The sequence below is a fragment of the Alosa alosa genome, chromosome 7 (assembly GCF_017589495.1).
Source record: "Alosa alosa isolate M-15738 ecotype Scorff River chromosome 7, AALO_Geno_1.1, whole genome shotgun sequence".
NCBI classification, from domain to species: Eukaryota; Metazoa; Chordata; class Actinopteri; order Clupeiformes; family Clupeidae; genus Alosa; species Alosa alosa.
In genome coordinates, this window is record NC_063195.1 from 21,436,675 (window position 1) to 21,454,174 (window position 17,500).

The 17,500-nt window shown below is 40.5% G+C and overlaps 1 protein-coding gene across 1 annotated transcript in view; it reads right to left on the reverse strand.

The window, feature by feature from the left end:
* The window catches only part of sdk1b (sidekick cell adhesion molecule 1b), a 296,641-nt gene that overhangs the window by 69,707 nt on the left and 209,434 nt on the right, over nucleotides 1-17,500 (reverse strand). The window contains 2 exon segments of the mRNA XM_048249003.1: nucleotides 1,153-1,354; nucleotides 4,924-5,039. Of these exon segments, the coding sequence (XP_048104960.1) occupies nucleotides 1,153-1,354; nucleotides 4,924-5,039 (318 nt within the window).

A 17,500-nucleotide genomic window follows, 5' to 3' on the forward strand; every position in this document is an offset into this window, starting at 1 on the left:
TACTGTAATTACACATATAGCCATTCCATTTTCTACTGCTCTTCATACTATTCACTACTGTTATAATGTTACTGTTTCTGCACTACAGTACTGTTACCACACTGCACATAGCTGTATACTGTACATATATGTCTATATGGTTCATACCAAATATCTCCATATTTATTCTGCTAATACACTGCACATATTTATACCTAATTTATATTACTCTAAACCACCTTCTGTAAACCAACTGTATACCACTGTTTACACCGCATATTTCCTATCCTGTCTATGCACCACCTGTCTTTGTATATCACATTGCATTTTTCTGCTTTTTTTGCACTTCTAGTTAGATGCAAACTGCATTTTGTTGTCTTTTGTACTTGTACTCTGCAAAATGACAATAAAGTTATCTAATCTAATAGTGCCAACTATTTGTGTATATTCTGCAAGTAAACTTTACTATCCAACATAAAGTACCCTTTACAACTCAAAGTAAGGGTAACTCATTTAACAGTAGTAAATACAACTTTGTTTCAAGTAAGCTTTACTTGAGGGCATGAAGTAAACTTTACTAGTTGGAAGTAAGTAACCAGAACTTTAAAGTCTTAAGTAAGGATAACTTCTTCTAAGTAAGCATTACTTGTAGACATCAACTAAACATAACTTGAAAGAGAAAAGTTTTGTTTACTTAACTTATTTAAGGCAACGAGTTTCCACCCTTTTTTCAAGTAACCATTACTTATTATTTTTTACAGTGTATGTTAGCAAATATGTAAGTCTGTGTGTGTGTGTGTCTGTGTGTGAGTGTGTGAGTGTGTAGGTAGGAGTTGTAAAATCGATGGTGTGTGTGTGTGTGTGGAGAAATATATAGTGTGTGTGTGTGTATGTGTATGTGTATGTGTATGTGTATGTGTGTGTGTGTGTGTGTGTGTGTGTGTGTGTGTGTGTGTATGTTTGTGTGTGTGTGTGTGTATGTGTGTGTGTATGTGTATGTGTACGTGTATGTGTGTGTGTGTGTGTGTATGTTTTTACGTGTGTTTGTGTAAGTGTATGTGTGTGTACGTGTGTGTACGTGTGTGTACGTGTGTGTACGTGTGTGTGTGTGTGTGTGTGTGTGTGTGTGTGTGTGTGTGTGTGTAAGTGTGTGAGTATGTGTGTGTAACTCACTGTCTGCGTGCGTCTGCACCAGCTGTGGCGTGCTTGCCGGTCCATCGCCGGGCGTGGTGAAGCACAGCACCGCCGTGTTGTACCACTGGAACTTCTTCAGGCTGCTCAGGTAGCCGTGGTGACGCGCGCCGTGGAACTCCGGGGCGATGGTCACCACGGTGGCGTCGTCCTCCTCGGAACCGTGCTCAGGCCAGGCGAGGAGCTGCAGACAGGGGGTCAATTATGGGATGTGACTGGAAATGTGTACATTAAATAGTTGCTTAACCATTACAGCTTGTTTTGTACTGGTTCAAATGACTACACATACACACAAACACACACACACACACACACACAGTGGCTAAACGGGTTGAAAACAGACTTAAGATCACAGGTTCAATATGCATGGAGCACATGCATGGATCAAATTGTACATTAGTACTGTAATATTTGTATATTTGCACCATTTTAAACCTGCCTGCTAAATGAAATAATATAATGTCGACAAATTCATTCAATTCAGTTCACGACAATGAAAGTGTGTAGAACTGTGAATGACTTAGCTGTGAATGAATGAGCTGTGTGTGTGAGAGAGAGAGAGAGAGAGAGAGAGAGAGAGAGAGAGAGAGAGAGAGAGAGAGAGAGAGAGAGAGAGAGAGAGAGCGAGCAGAGAGATCACATTTCTTGGCACTTGTTTGGTGCTTGTCAGAGAAAGAGAGAGAAAGAGAGAGCAGAAAGGAGGACAGAATAACTTCACTACCCACTACTAGCCACAGTCGCTCCTGACATGAGCTCATCACATTGCACAGGGAAGAAAAGCCAATTCCATTAAGTCTGCTGGAGTAGGTGTGTGTGTGTGTGAGAGAGAGAGAGAGAGAGTGTGGGAGTGAGTGTGTGTGTGTGTGAGAGAGAGAGAGAGAGAGAGAGAGAGAGGGAGAGAGAGAGAGAGAGAGAGAGAGAGAGAGAGAGAGAGAGAGAGAGAGAGAGAGAAAGAGTGTGTGACACACAGAGAACATGTCAGAGACAGAGAACACCATGCCACAAGGCTCAGACAGAGAGTGTGGGGAGTGAGTGTGTGTGTGTGTGTGAGAGAGAGAGAGTGTGTGTGTGTGTGTGTGTGTGTGTGTGTGTGTGTGTGTGTGTGAGAGAGAGAGTGTGTGTGTGTATTATTGGTGTGTGTGTGTGGTGTGTAAGGTGTGTGGTATGTGTGTGCTTAACTCACTGTCTGCGTCACGTCTGCACCAACTGTGGCGTGCTGCGGTCCACTCGCGAGGTGGTGAAGCACAACACCTAGCCGTGTTCAGCCTCCTGGAACTTCTTCAGGCTGCTCAGGTAGGTCGTTGACGCTTGCCGTGGAACTCGGGCGATGGTCACCACGGTGGCGTCGTCCCTCCTCGGAACGTGCGCTCAGCCAGGCGAGGAGCTGCCAGACAGGGGGGTCAATTATGGGATGTGACTGGAAATGTTATTGCATTAAATAGTTGCTTAACCATTACAGCTTGTTTGTACTGGTTCAAATGACTACACATACACACAAACACACACACACACACACACACAGTGGCTAAGCGGGTTGAAAACAGACTTAAGATCACAGGTTCAATATGCATGAGCACATGCATGGATAAATTGTACATTAGTACTGTAATATTTGTATATTTGCAACTATTTTAAACCTGCCTGCTAAATGAAATAATATAATGTCGACAAATTCTGTTCAATTCAGTTCCACGACAATGAAAGTGTGTAGAACCGTAATGACTTATAATGAATGAGCTAATATAATATATATAATATATATATATATATATATATATATATATATATATATATATATATATATATATATACAAGAGATCATTACTTAAGACTTGTTTGGTGCTTGTCAGACAATCAGAAAAAGAGAGAGCAGAAAGGAGACAGAATAACTTCACCACCACTACAGTCACAGTCTGAGCCTCATCACACTGCACATAAGCCAATCATCTGATACCTAGGAAAAATATATATATATATATATATAAAGGAAGCTAGCTAAAAAGATATATATATATATATATATATATATATATATATATATATATATATATATATATATATATATATATATATATATATATATGAGAAGAAGGAGATCAATAGATGAGTGTGTGTGTGAGAAGGGAGAAAGTGTGTGTGACACACATAAACACGCCGTCAGAGAAACACCATGCCACAAGGCTCCAGACAGAGAGAGTGTGGGAGTGAGTGTGTGTGTGTGTGTGAGAGAGAGAGAGAGAGTGTGTGTGTGTGTGTGTGTGTGTGTGAGAGAGAGAGAGAGTGTGTGTGACACACAGAGTACATGGCTTTGTGATGCGTGACAAGACACATCAGCGGGTTCCACTCCCTCTCTCACACCGGGAGCTTTCGTCATCTCTCTCTCTCTATTTCTCTCCCTCTCTCTATTTCTCTCTCTCTCTCTATTTCTCTCCCTCTCTCTATTTCTCTCTCTCTCTCTATTTCTCTCTCTCTCTATTTCTCTCATTCTCTCTATTTCTCTCCCTCTCTCTCAACCTCTCATTCTCTCTATTTCTCTCCCTCTCTCTATTTCTCTCCCTCTCTCTCTCCCTCTCTCATTCTCTCTCCCTACCTCTCTTTTTCCTCCTGTCCCCATTTCATTCTTTCTACCTTCATCTCAGTTTCTCTATATTTCTTCCTCTCTTTCCCTCTCTATATTTCTCTTTCCTTCTCTCTCCATATTTCTTATTCTCCATTCCTCCATCACTCCCCAATCCTGCTTCATCACTCTTTCCTTCTCTCCCTACTTTCTCTCTCTCCCTCTCTCTCTCTATCCTCTCAGAGTCCCACCTGGTTGTCAAAATGCACACATTGTCATGGTAACAATGTCCTTTCCCTGGAGCCTGAAAAGGGTGCTGTTGTTTGGGTGGGCGTGAGGTGAGAACAGAAACAAATTACATTTATCTAATGGAGCTGTGTGTGTGTGTGTGTGTGTGTGTGTGTGTTGTGTGTCATAAGAAAAATACCAGCAGCTTTTTTTGTCGGGTATGGGTAGGGAGAAGGATTTTTCTCTTTGCCACAAAATGAAGTAAAGACGAAGGAGAGACTACAGTTGAGAAAAAAATAAAAACAAGGGAATGGAGCGAGACAGAATGGACAGATAAAAAATGATGAAAAATGAGAGAAGAAGGAGAAAAAAATGGAAAAGAAAAGGGGAGGAGGAGAAACAGTGCTGATAGACTGAAGGTCCCAGAGAAGAGTCCAGAGGAAGAGAGAGAGAGAGAGAGAGAGAGAGAGAAATATATTTAGAGAGAGAGAAAAGAAAAGAAAATGTCTGAAAGAGAATGTCTGCGTGTGGTTCCGACTGAACAAGAATAGAACGTGTGCGTTTGTGTGTGTGTGTGTGTGAGAGAGTGAGAAAGAGTCTCTGTCTCTGGGAAAGCCTGGGGGGTTTCCATTATCAGAAACTAGATTGTCTGATGAGTTTTTCTTTCAGTAGGAGAAAAGGGTTTGGTGTGTAGTGTGTGTGTGTGTGTGTGTGTGTGTGTGTGTGTGTCTGTCTTTGAATATGTGTCTGGTTGAGTGTCTACAGTATGTGTGTCAGTGTTCACTCACTAAGACTGCATCTTTGTAAATGAGAGTGTAAGGGAGAGAGTCTGATGAGCTTTAGAGTGGGGGAGTTTGATTTGTGTGTGTGTGTGTGTGTGTGTATGAGTGGAGTGTGTGTGTGTGTTTGTGTGTGTGTGTGTGTGTGTATGTGTGTGTGCGTGCGCACGTGCACGCATGCATACATACCTTATAGCCTTGGTTGATGCCGTTGATGAACTGCTGGGGCGGGGGGTTCCATGTGAACTTGATGGTGGTGGAGTTCAGTGCTACTGCCTCCACATCCTGCGGGGGCGCTGTGGGCACTGCACAAGAAACAGGAAGTAACAGACAGGAAGTGAGATACAAACAACAATTAGTTGTACAGTACAAGTACTCAACCACTGACCAGGGGCGGTTCTAGGGGCGGGGCCACAGGGGCCCGGGCCCCATCTGAAATCTCATTGGCCCCTGACTGGCCCCTGTACCGTCAATCATTAATAAGTGTCAAACTTGTTGAGAACGACGATCAGAGATGCAATTCCATTCCCAAACAACTGGTGGCAGTAATGCACCTATGAAGCTTGAAAGCTAAAGCACACAGTGAACTGTAAAAGAAAGAATACATTTGGTTAACCAGAAATGTCTCTGCTAATGTGAAGAAACAATACATTTGGCTCACGGAAGTATCAGCTAACGTGAAGAACCGATACATTTGGCTAACGAAAGTATCAGCTAGAATTCTAACGTGAAGAACCGATGGCAGCGTTTCATCTAGTGATGGGCGAACGAAGCCTTGTGAAGCTTTTGAAGCTTCTTCCTGATTGTATCGCCAAAATGATCCGAAGCAAAATCATCGAAGACAACACAGTGACATCTGGTGGTCAGCAGAAATGACAGCGCTATGAATTCACACACCAATCTAAGCTTACAACATGAACATGAGGGACAGAATGGACACATGGCATGAGATGACTGAAAATTAAATAAATTAATTAGAACTAGGGTATAATGTTTGAATATAGCCTAGTGTGTTCAGCATTTGAATGTACGTGTGTTCAGTTGGTTTTAACAAACTGCAGCAAGAAATGCAGCCGTCTGCTATGTGGCAATATCAATTTACTTTAAATAAAGTAAATAGTTATTAAATAAAGTAAATAGTTATTAACCACTATTCTGAGTTTATTTGATTCATGGGCTTCGCATGAATTCTGTCTCAAAGTGTTAGGACAAGGAGAGTTTCGTTGAGATAAATTGGTTATATTTTCTACTCTATTCACTCAAGCTTTATATGATTTTAAAAAATAATAACTGGTTTTACAGTTGCCAGACGACATGCTGAATACAAGCATGGATTTTGTGAAACACGCATTTGTGTTTCACCTACAGAAATATTAATACCTATCCTTGTCTGTTTTAAGTGGGTATACTGAAATGGTGATGCTTTTTAAGTGGGTATACCAGAGACTTTCTAATGAGGTGACACAGCACTCAAAAAATCCTCCATAGAAATGCAATATGGCCGTTGTCTACACATAATCCACCCCTTCCTCGGCAAAATCATGTGGTGTGATGTGAATACATTGAGCCAATCTTATGGTGTGTTGTGAAGACATCATGCCAATCATGTGTTGTGAACTCGCCGCTGGAGCAAGATTGGTGTTGCGAAGCCTTGCGCACGCGCATTTCTGCTGAATAGGATGCCCGATGAGTGCCCAAAAAGCGTTGCAATATGGCCGTCGAGTGGAGGGACTTGCCTAAAAGGACTTTGGGTATACTGCGTATAGTCCTGCATATCACGTAGACAACATGCCTCTGCCTTACTGAACAAGGGATTTTCTGTGTATGGATGTTGACCGGTTCTTGGCCCCTCAGTGTATGATGTGGCCCCTTTATGGCCCCTGTCTCAGAAAAATCCTAGAACCGCCACTGCCACTGACAGTACTGGAGGACATTCTCAGCCAAGAAACACCCTTAATCTCCTTTGGGATCCATCCAATATCTTTCGATCATTATCTATATCAATGGAACGTCATAACTTGTTCTGTCCATCCTATCACTTATGTAAAGGTGCTCTAAGCGATATTGGGTAACGTCACTTCTGTTGACGTTCAAACAAAACAGAGAGACCACATTTTTTTTTTACAGTGTATTCAGGGCACAGACAGCTAGCGGATGATGAGGTGATGTTTGCTGTGTGACAAAAAAAAAAAAAAAAAAAAAAAGTTTTAGCTTAGAAACCACGTAACATCGCTTAGAGCACCTTTAGCATACACACTAAAGATGTAACAGAGCACGTTATGAATGTCCCAACATTCTAGAATCTAGGCTACAGTAATCCCAAAGAACTTTGAGAATTAAAATGCACCACCCTGTTCAGAGGTGTAAGCCTTAGGTGATAGGTGAGGTGATTAACTGCTCGTGTGACAGGTGTGAGTTTTCCCCCCATTAAATATTAAAGGTGCAGAGGCAGGATGGAGTCTATGCTGTCGTGCGGTTTTAATGATGTGAAGTGCAATACAAATGACTCTGCACAAACACAAAATGCTACGGTTGTGTCAGTGCACCTTGTTGGATATCAATTTTGTAACTGCCAAAAATGTCTGCAAGATGCCGCCCGGACCTTCTCTTTCCTTCCCTGTCGGCCACAATCCCACACCCACACAGTCACATAGTCACGCACGCGCACACACACACACACACACACACACACACACACACACACACACACACACACACACACACACACACACACACACACACAACACACACAAACACACACACACACACACACACATCCACAAACAAACACACACACACAAACACACACACACATATTCGCACAGTACTAACAGACCTTCAGAGAGACTTATAACACCAATGTCCAGAGCATAACTAAATGTTAGAATGATTACTGTACCACTCGGTCTATCACACACACACACACACACACACACACACACAGACACCATAATGCCTATCAGAGTGTCCAGCAGGGCGTGACTGTGTGCTAAAATGATTAGCATTATTTAGATCACCCGCTCCCTCTCTCTTCACTCTCCCTCGGTGAGTGCCTGGGGTCAGTGATAGACTGGTACGGTCTGCGCTGTGAGAGCTGTTTAATGCTGAAGACATGCTCCTCTGGGCTGGTGGGAGGTCCCACTGTGGTGGGGAGTGAGCGAAGGGGAGGCCCCCAGTCCCACGTAAGGGCTGGGGTCTGTGTGATAAGGGGTTCACAAGCGCGCCCCAGCGCTAGGATGCTAACAGGCTTATATACGGCTACTTCAAGGGCCCAGACGCAACCAGCCGATGCACCGATAGCCAGCCGCTAGGATGCTAACAGGCTTATATACGGCTACTTCAAGGGTCCAGGCCTGACCAGCCGAGAACAGATGGTAAGGTGCTGTGGGAAATTGGGTGGTGGGTTGAGGGTTAGGGGGTAACAGGCTTCCTGTAATATTCCTGGGCAGGCTTGACCAATCAAGCACAGATGGCAGCAAGCACTCTGAAGTTGACATACATTTTATGGTTATTTTTAAAGGCCCAGTCCTGACTAGTTGAGTGCAGAGAGCAGGGAGCTAGGAAGCTGGACCCAACCTGTTGAGCACAACGCTCACAATGGGAGAGATACAATTTGGGACAGCATCAGGGATCAATCACTCTTTTAAATTGCACAAGTTTGGAGAAAGGAAGTGATGATAATACATTTGATTTATTTTTTAAAGTGCCTTACATGTATTTTCCATTTCAAAATTCCATACTTTTTCCATATTCAAATTCCCAAACTTCCAGATTTTTCTACTCATAATCTTGAAATTGCGGGCACTTCTGGTTTGGGATAACTCGGTGAAAAAAAAAAAAAAACGTAAGGACAACTGAAGTGAATTAAAAAAAATGACACTTAATATTCGTCCATTTAGTCAGGTCATTTTTTCTACTGTATGAGCCAGCTGGCAATTTGTGCAGGCACTCGCTCAATCCAGTTGTCATCAACTTCAGACTAACACTTTTGCCATTCTATCTGGCGCATCACAGTTTTCAATGAATAAATACAACCACAAGGTTTTGTTTTCACCGAGCGGAGCTCATAGACCAGGGGTGTCAAACTCATATTAGGTAGTGGGCCGGATTTGTTGGAATGAGACCTCGTGGTGGGCCGTCATGGTCATCATTTTCTGCATGGGTATCAGAGTGTTATTTGATGATATCACCTATGAGCAAACAAGTAAAAATAATGTACTGCTGTCATATACTGCTCTTTCTCTCCTGAAATGCCCTACTTCCATGTTAGTTTTTCAGCTTCTTCCTTCCTGAGGATGGTTTGTAGTGCTAGGTTATCAGTTTATCATATCATAGAGATGTTGCTTATTACACTTTGTTGAAGACAACTGGATGTGATATTTTTTTTTCTAATTTCCCCTTACTACCCAGAACATCTGGGGGGCCGTATGGAACCTGCTGGCGGGCCTGATCTGGCCCCCGGGCCTTATGTTTGACACCCCTGTCATAGACAATGCTTTAAGTCAGAAGGAAATGTCATTACTGAAATGTCTGGGATTTGTCTACCTAAAGCTATTTCTTTATTGAGGCAATTTATTTTAATTTAATTCTACGTCAAAGATCCTCCTAAGTACGATCATCAGTCAAACGCTCCCATATGCCATGCATATGCATGAGACACGGTGCTCATTGACTGAGAGCCCTAATTTCAGCAATGGGGAAAGTGCAAAGTCAATGTTTATAATTTAAAGAAATGATAGTTGACATTTAAGCTACACATTATGACCTGAGTAGTGATTAGTACTGTAGCTGCAATAGTCTGGAATTACAGATATTTCTCCATACCCTTTTTCCTTTTTTCCATACTTATCCAGACCTGGAAATTACTAAAACCAAATTCCATACTTTTCCAGGTTTTCCATACCGCGTAGGAACCCTGCATGTAAACCAAGGTCACTCAACAGGAGTGACGCAATGACTTTTCATACTTTTTTGAATGAATATTTCTTCTAAATTAGTAGGGCTGTTTGTTGTTTTTTTGTTTTTTTAAATGCCAATGAATATATCAGAATATGTGCAAGAACGAGAGAAGGAGAGCTCAAGGAGAGAACAGTTTGGTATTTTAGAAAGCCCGAGGCAGAGAGTCAGGAGAGCAGTGATGATGGAGTGATGGAGGGTGACAGAAGAGAGGGGAAGACAGAGGGAATAACTAAAGGCCAGTGAGAGGGTTGAGAGGTCCTTGTGAATCTGAGACGAGGGTCAAGAGTTCCTAGTACAGGCCGTCGCAGCATCTCAGTCAGACAGGGAAGCAATCTTGGCCATTTGACAGGAAACACAGGAGGGGTCAAGGTCACAAATGACTCCAGGGACAAGTGAAACTCTCTTTCAACCCCCCCCCCTCTATCTATCCTCACTCTCTCTTCTCTTTCTCTCTCTATCTTAGCTCTCTCTTCTCTCTTTCTCTCTGCTATCTCTTATCTCTCCATCCCTTTCAGTCTACAAGTTACTTCTCCCCACTATTTACCCTGTGGTAAAATAATAGCCTTTTGAGACATCCTTAACCCACATGCTGGTGTAATGAAAATGTCAAGAGTTTAAATATCCTCTCTGCGGTACTTTCGCATTCAAATTTATAGTGTGACGCAACATTACATTGTAGACATTGTTTCCTCATTCTACCCCGTGCTTATAGCTGTTGTGGCGTCTTCTGTCTGTTGAGTGGAGGGGAGGAGAAAAAAAACCATGGCACTACAATTTCCAGGAAGTGCTGGGTGAGCATGTTGCTGCGCAAATCACAAGCGAGACGTAAAAACGAGACAGGTTCTGATGCTGTGAATTTTGCAGCAACGCCGCGCTCAGCAATTCCAGGAAATGGCTTTTCATTTCATGGACTTTTGGACTAAATACTAATACACAATGTTGACATATCTGCTGCCACTGGCTGGCTGGTTGGCGGGTGTGGGGCACCGGTATAGGGACAGTTGTGGCGTTTATGGTCAATACAGCAATGCTTTACTGAGGAGGCATCAATGATCTCCGCAGAGAAGGGCGTAACTATTGTTAAGGTAAACACAAAAAGATTTTTCTTTCTTTTACTGTCTCTCTCTCTCTCTGACTCACAAAACGCAGGCACCAAAACACACACACACCCACACACACACACACACACACACACACACACACACACACACACACACACACACACACACACTGACTGACTGGGGGAATGGATGAGGCTGTGCAGTAAAGAAGAGTTGCTGCTGGGAGGTCAAAGTCATTCTGCTGTAGCAGTTTACTACATGAGTTACAGGAACTATCAGGGCTTTAATGAGTGCAGATTTATACAGAGACATGCACGTGAGCACACACACACACACACACACACACACACACACACACACACACACACACACACACACACACACACACACACACACACACACACGTGAAAAAAGCAGAAACACAAAGGCACATACAAATGCAATCACACAAAGCTCACACATACACCCAAAGGAAACACAGTTTTAAGCGCACACACGCACACACACACACACACACACACACACACACACACACACAAACATTAACACACACACACACACACACACACACACACACACACACACACACACACACACACACACAGCAAAATGGCTGGTTTCAATAGGCGAGCTCCCGTGCCTCCTCACGGCCCTTGAGTCTGTAAATTAGTCTCTTCTTGAAAAATCATCATTTAAAGAGCCAATCAGGAGAGGCCGTAAAACCCGCTAATGGCTTTTACTGGTGACGCAGATCCGAGCCGGGGGGAGAGAGGAGAGAGAGAGAGAGAGAGAGAGAGAGAGAGAGAGAGAGAGAGAGAGAGAGAGAGAGAGAGAGATAAAGAGAGAGAGAAAGGGAGAGAAGGGGTGGAGGAGAGAGAGGCCGGGTGTTTGGTCAGGTTCCCATGATTCAGTGTGAGGGCTGGCCCTCGCTGAGACGGGTGGATCAGAGGCGGTTGATGAGGTGCCTGAAGGACCCATAAATGCGGGAGCTGGTTTTTGCTAATGATGTAGGTGAGTGGGTGAGAGAGAGAGATAGAAAGAGAGAGAGTTAGAGAGAGAGAGAGAGAGAGAGAGAGAGAGCAAGAGAGAGAGATAGAAAGAGAGAAAGTTAGAGAGTTAGAGAGAGAGAGCAAGAGAGAGAGATAGAAAGAGAGAAAGTTAGAGAGAGAGAGTTAGAGAGAGCAAGAGAGAGAGAGAGCAAGAGAGAGAGATAGAAAGAGAGAGAGTTAGAGCGAGAAAGAGAGTTAGAGAGAGAGCAAGAGAGAGAGAGATAGAAAGAGAGAAAGTTAGAGAGAGAGATATAAAGAGAGAGTGCAGAGCAGACCACCCTCCTCTTCAGCAAACATCAGTCAGGGACAACAAGGGACAAAGTCTCAAAGCAAGGAAAAGGATGACATCATCATCCTGTGCGACTCTAATGGGAATCATTTGAACCCCAGACGACTTTTCCCTAGAAGACAAGTCAAGAAGTTTTGGTGTCCAACGACACACACAGCTAAGGACATAATACAAAAAGGCTTACTCAATAATCCATCTCACATAATTATCCATACAGGGACTAATGACATTAAAGACAGGAGAACTGATGTGGCAGAAGCCTTAATCAGCACCATCAAATTGCCACACAAAACATCCAGATGCAAAGGTAATCATCTCATCTATACTTCCACGACGGGGATATTCCTGTAAGTGTTACTGAAAAAATCAACGGCAAAGTTGTGTCCTTCTGTGCTGATATACCCAACGTAAAGGTTGCACACCATACAGACATTACCATTAGACATTTATATGACAATGTCCACATACATAAGGAGGGCATGAAAATATTTGCTAAAAACTCAAAGACACAGCATTAAATAGAGTGAGAATACCATGCTCTGAAAAGCAGCAGGCCAAACATCATCAAAGACAGCCAAAACCAGTTGAGGCGATATAGGCCTACCTATGCAGCAGCCGATCTCTAACAAAGGTACTTTGTAGAGATCTCACTCAGATAACAACAATGCTTCAACTTATATATGATAGTCTCTTGCATTAGTGAAAAAAAAAAAAAAAAAAAAAAAACTTGTATGAATATTCATTTTGTAAATGTGAAAAGACATAGGACTTTGTGTATGTGTAAGTGTGTGTGTGTGTGTGTGTGTTTGTGTGTGTGTGCACAATTACTTTTATTCTTTTTCATTTTCTTTTCTTTAATAACCTGCAGTTTTGTTTTGTTTTTCCTTTCTTTCTTTTTTTTATTATATATGTGGAGGGGGGTATGAGAGTATTATATATGTGGGTTTAAGTGTGTAGACTACGCTCAGACATACAGTATTCTTATGTTTGCCTATAGACATAATCATTACCTATCTGCACAGAAATATCAATATGCATGGTTGGAGAGTGTGGGGGGAGGGATGGGGAGGGGGGTATGAGTGTCTGAGTGTGTAAATATGTGTATAGAAACGTAAAAATGTCTACTTGTCAGTCTATCTAATTGTATACTATATTTCTGTCTTATGCATAACATTCATAATCAACATTGCTTACCTGTTTGTCTGTGTGTGTGTGTGTGTGTGTGTGTGTATGTATCTGTGTGTCTGTGTTTCTGTGCATGTGTGTGCAAGTGGGTGTGTATGTATGTTAGAATATGTCTGCGTCTGTCTTGTGTGAACTTAAACATGTATGTATTTGTCTGTGTCTCTGTGTCGAGTGTTCACAAGTCTGTTTGTCTTCGTAGATATAATTTACCTACCTATAGGATATTTATCTCTCTGTAGGTTTAGTCATTTATCTGGTAAAAATAATACTTTACCAGTGTCTCAATTGGATCATTATTGCACTTGAGTATACAAACATTCTTATTTCTGGCAAACTACACCATTATAATGACATTTCTTAAAATCATTTGTTATAATGTTCAAGGAATGCACTCTTCTTCTTTCAGAGAGAAAATCAGAGATAGCGATTTTGTAAATGCTGTAAACAATTCAGATATATTCATAGCACTGGAAACGTGGAGTAAAAATGGACAGGGCAATTATTCATTACCTTCCTACAGAGATATAAATGTCCCTTCTATTAAACATCCCAATATAAAATGCGGCAGGAACTCAGGGGGAATTGTTGTTTGGTTTAAAGAAGCCATTAATAAATACATATATGTAGTAAGAAAAGGATCATCACACATATGGTTGAAACTATCAAAAGAACTCACAAACTCAACACAGGACACTTATTTATGTGCCATATACATTCCTCCTCTTGAATCTCCATATTACAGTGAAAACATATTTGAAACGTTAAAATCTGACATCATTGAACTCCAGTCATTTGGGAAGATTCTAATTATGGGCGAATCAATGCAAGAGTAGGAACCGATTTAGATTACATTGACATATCTGGATATAAACATGTTTCTTCACTAGAACAAAACATCAATATAAGTAGTCACAGGAACAATTTTGATAACATCATCAATAGACATGGCAAGGAGGTGTTACAACTTTGCAAAATCTCTTGGTCTGTTTATTGTTAATGGCAGAACAAGGGGGACTCTCTGGGTAAATTCACTTATTGCTCACCCCTGGGCAGCAGTGTGGTGGATTATGCTATAACAGATTTAGATCACAACCAAATAAATTATTTCACAGTAATGCCACAGTTGCCTCTGTCAGATCACTGCCACATTATAATTAGCTTAAAGAAAAATTCCAGTATAGAATATCAAAACCTATGAGTACACTACACCCACTTCCAGTTCAATACAAATGGAGCGATGACAGACTAGAGCAATACACATCCCAGTCAAATTGCATCGAGGTCGAAAACATGATCTACTCCTTCCTGTTCACCAAATTTAAAAAGTCTGAAGATAACATCAATGTAGCCACCAAAACATTAACAACAATATTTTCCACAATAGCCAAAAAAAATCTTTAAAAAGACAAGGAATAGTTAATAGCAAGAAAAACAAAAAAGAAATGGTTTGACAAAGACTGTCTATTACTAAGAAAAAAATTACGATCTTATTCAAACCAAAAACACAGAGAACCAGTAAATCAGGAACTTCAAATAAAATATCATAACACCCTACAAAAATACAAATCACTTCTAAAATAAAAAAAAGCCAATCACATACATAACCAGTTAGTAGAAATTGATGATCGTTAGATCAAAACACTTTTGGGACCTGTGGAAAAACCTTTAACAACCCCAAAAAGAAAAATTGTATCCCAATAGCAAATGGAAAAACATGGGTTGACCATTTTGAAAATTTATACAAAAGAGATGAACTAAACCTGGCACAACAAAAACTAACAAACCATTTAAAAACACTTGAAAAAACACAAAAAGATAAATTAAATGAATTAGACTCAGCTATAACATTATCTGAATTGAACACTAAAATAAAAAACTGAAAAATAGAAAATCATCACGGCACTGATGGAATTTATGATGAAATGTTGAAGCGTAGCACCCCCAAAATTAAACAAGTAATCCTGAAACTATTTAATTTAATATTATCCTCAGGCCACTTGACCAATGGAAAATTAGTCAGATCACCCCCATATACAAAAATGGTGACAAATTTAACCCAAACAATTATAGAGGCATATCACAAGGCAGCAATTTAGGTAAATTATTCTGTAGTATAATCAATAACCTAATTTCAAACTTAATAAAAAAACAATATAATAAGCCCCTCTCAAATTGGTTTCATACAAAAAATAGAACAACAGATCATATTTATACTTTACAGACACTGATACAAGAAAACGTTACAAAGGTCAAAAACGGAAATATATGGATGCTTTGTGGATTTCAGCAAAGCCTTCGACTCCGTTTGGCATGAAGGTCTCTTGCTAAAACTACTTGATTGTGAAATTGGTGGTAAAACATATAACATCATTAAAGACATGTATGAAAACATCAAATGTTGTGTAAAAATAAATAACAAACAAACTGATTACTTTCCTCAAACAAAAGGAGAGAGGCAGGGCTGTTGCCTGAGTCCTACATTATTTAACATTTATATCAATGAATTAGCTAATAAAATTCAAAATTCATCCTCGCCTGGTCTCAATCTTTTGGGAAAAGAAATCAAATGCCTGCTTTACGCAGATGATCTTCTCCTGCTATAGCCAACGGCACAGGGACTACAAGAGAGCCTTTCTCTTGAACTAATATATAGCATAACTTGGGCCCTTCCAATCAATATGGAAAAACAAAAATAATGACTTTCCAAAAAAAAACATTCAACATAAATAAATATAATTTTACCATTGGCGGAAAACAACTAGAACAAGTAAGAAAATACAACTACTTAGGACTGACCATTTCTTCATCAGGGCAATTTGATAACGCAATCAAAGACCTATCCGAAAAAGCACGCAAAACATACTACATGTTAAGAAAATCTCTATTTCAATATAATCCTTCCATCAAATTATGGAAAAAGATCTTTGATTCCTTAGTAAAGCCAATATTACTATACGGGAGTGAAATTTGGGGTATAAAATATAAAGACAATTTCGAAACATGGGACAAAAGCCAAACCGAATTATTACATTTGGAATTCTGTAAAAATATTCTAGGTTTAAACAGATGTGCACCTAATCTAGGCTGCAGAGCTGAGCTTGGAAGATTTCCCTCCTTGTAGACACATACAAAAAGAGCAACCAAATTCTGGCATCATCTTCAGACTAGCAATTCAGAGCAATATCACCACACTGCTGCCCAGCTGAGGAGGAACACCCAGAGAGTGACCCTTAAACTTCATAATACAAAAACACAACCTGAAAACTGCAGCTCAAGTATTGTTTCAGTAGCAAAGAAGTAGAGAACACAGCAAAACAAAACTACATTAACACATGGAAATGCAAAATCGAACAAGTAAAATAAGCTACACTGCTACAGAACTATTCAATTGATTACAAATTGGCACCATATTTAAATGAAATTAAAACCATCATCATAGAAAACTCCTGTCAAAGTATCGACTGAGTGATCATTCCCTTGCAATAGAAAAGGGTAGACACCAAAACCTGGATAGCTCGTGAAGATCGAATATGTAAATTCTGTAATACGGGAGTAGTAGAGGACGAATGCCACTTCCTCACAGAATGTCCCAATTATCAACACTTAAGAGCTATATTCTACCCACAAATTGAAATCACTTGTCCCGGCTTTATGACTGCCACCAATGAACAAAAACTACAATTCCTCCTGGGAGAAATAGATAAATGTGCCCACTTAGCCTACCAATATTTACAGTCCTGCCACATTTTAAGAGAAAACTTCACATAGAAAAAGTGCATACAGTATATAGTTTTTGTTAAATAATTTTATATAGACTATTGTATAAGTTTCCTTTAAATTTAGATTTAAGAATGCATGTTTAAGTTTTCTTTAAACATGGATTTAGTTACTATTTTTTTTTAAATACAAGTTTTCTTTCTTTTAGTTTAGATAAGTTTCCTTTCTTTGACCCCCCTTAAAACAAATATTGTCTATGTTTGTATTGTCATGTTACTGCTTTGGCAACACTATTTTCTGAGTCATGCCAATAAAGCACATTTGAATTTGAATTTGAATTTGAGAGAGAGTTAGAGCGAGAAAGAGAGTTAGAGAGAGAGAGCAAGAGAGAGAGAGATAGAAAGAGAGAGAGTTAGAGAAAGAGAGTTAGAGAGAGAGAGCAAGAGAGAGAGTTAGAGAGAGAAAGAGAGATAGAGATAGAGAGAGCGAGAGAGAGAGTGTGTTAC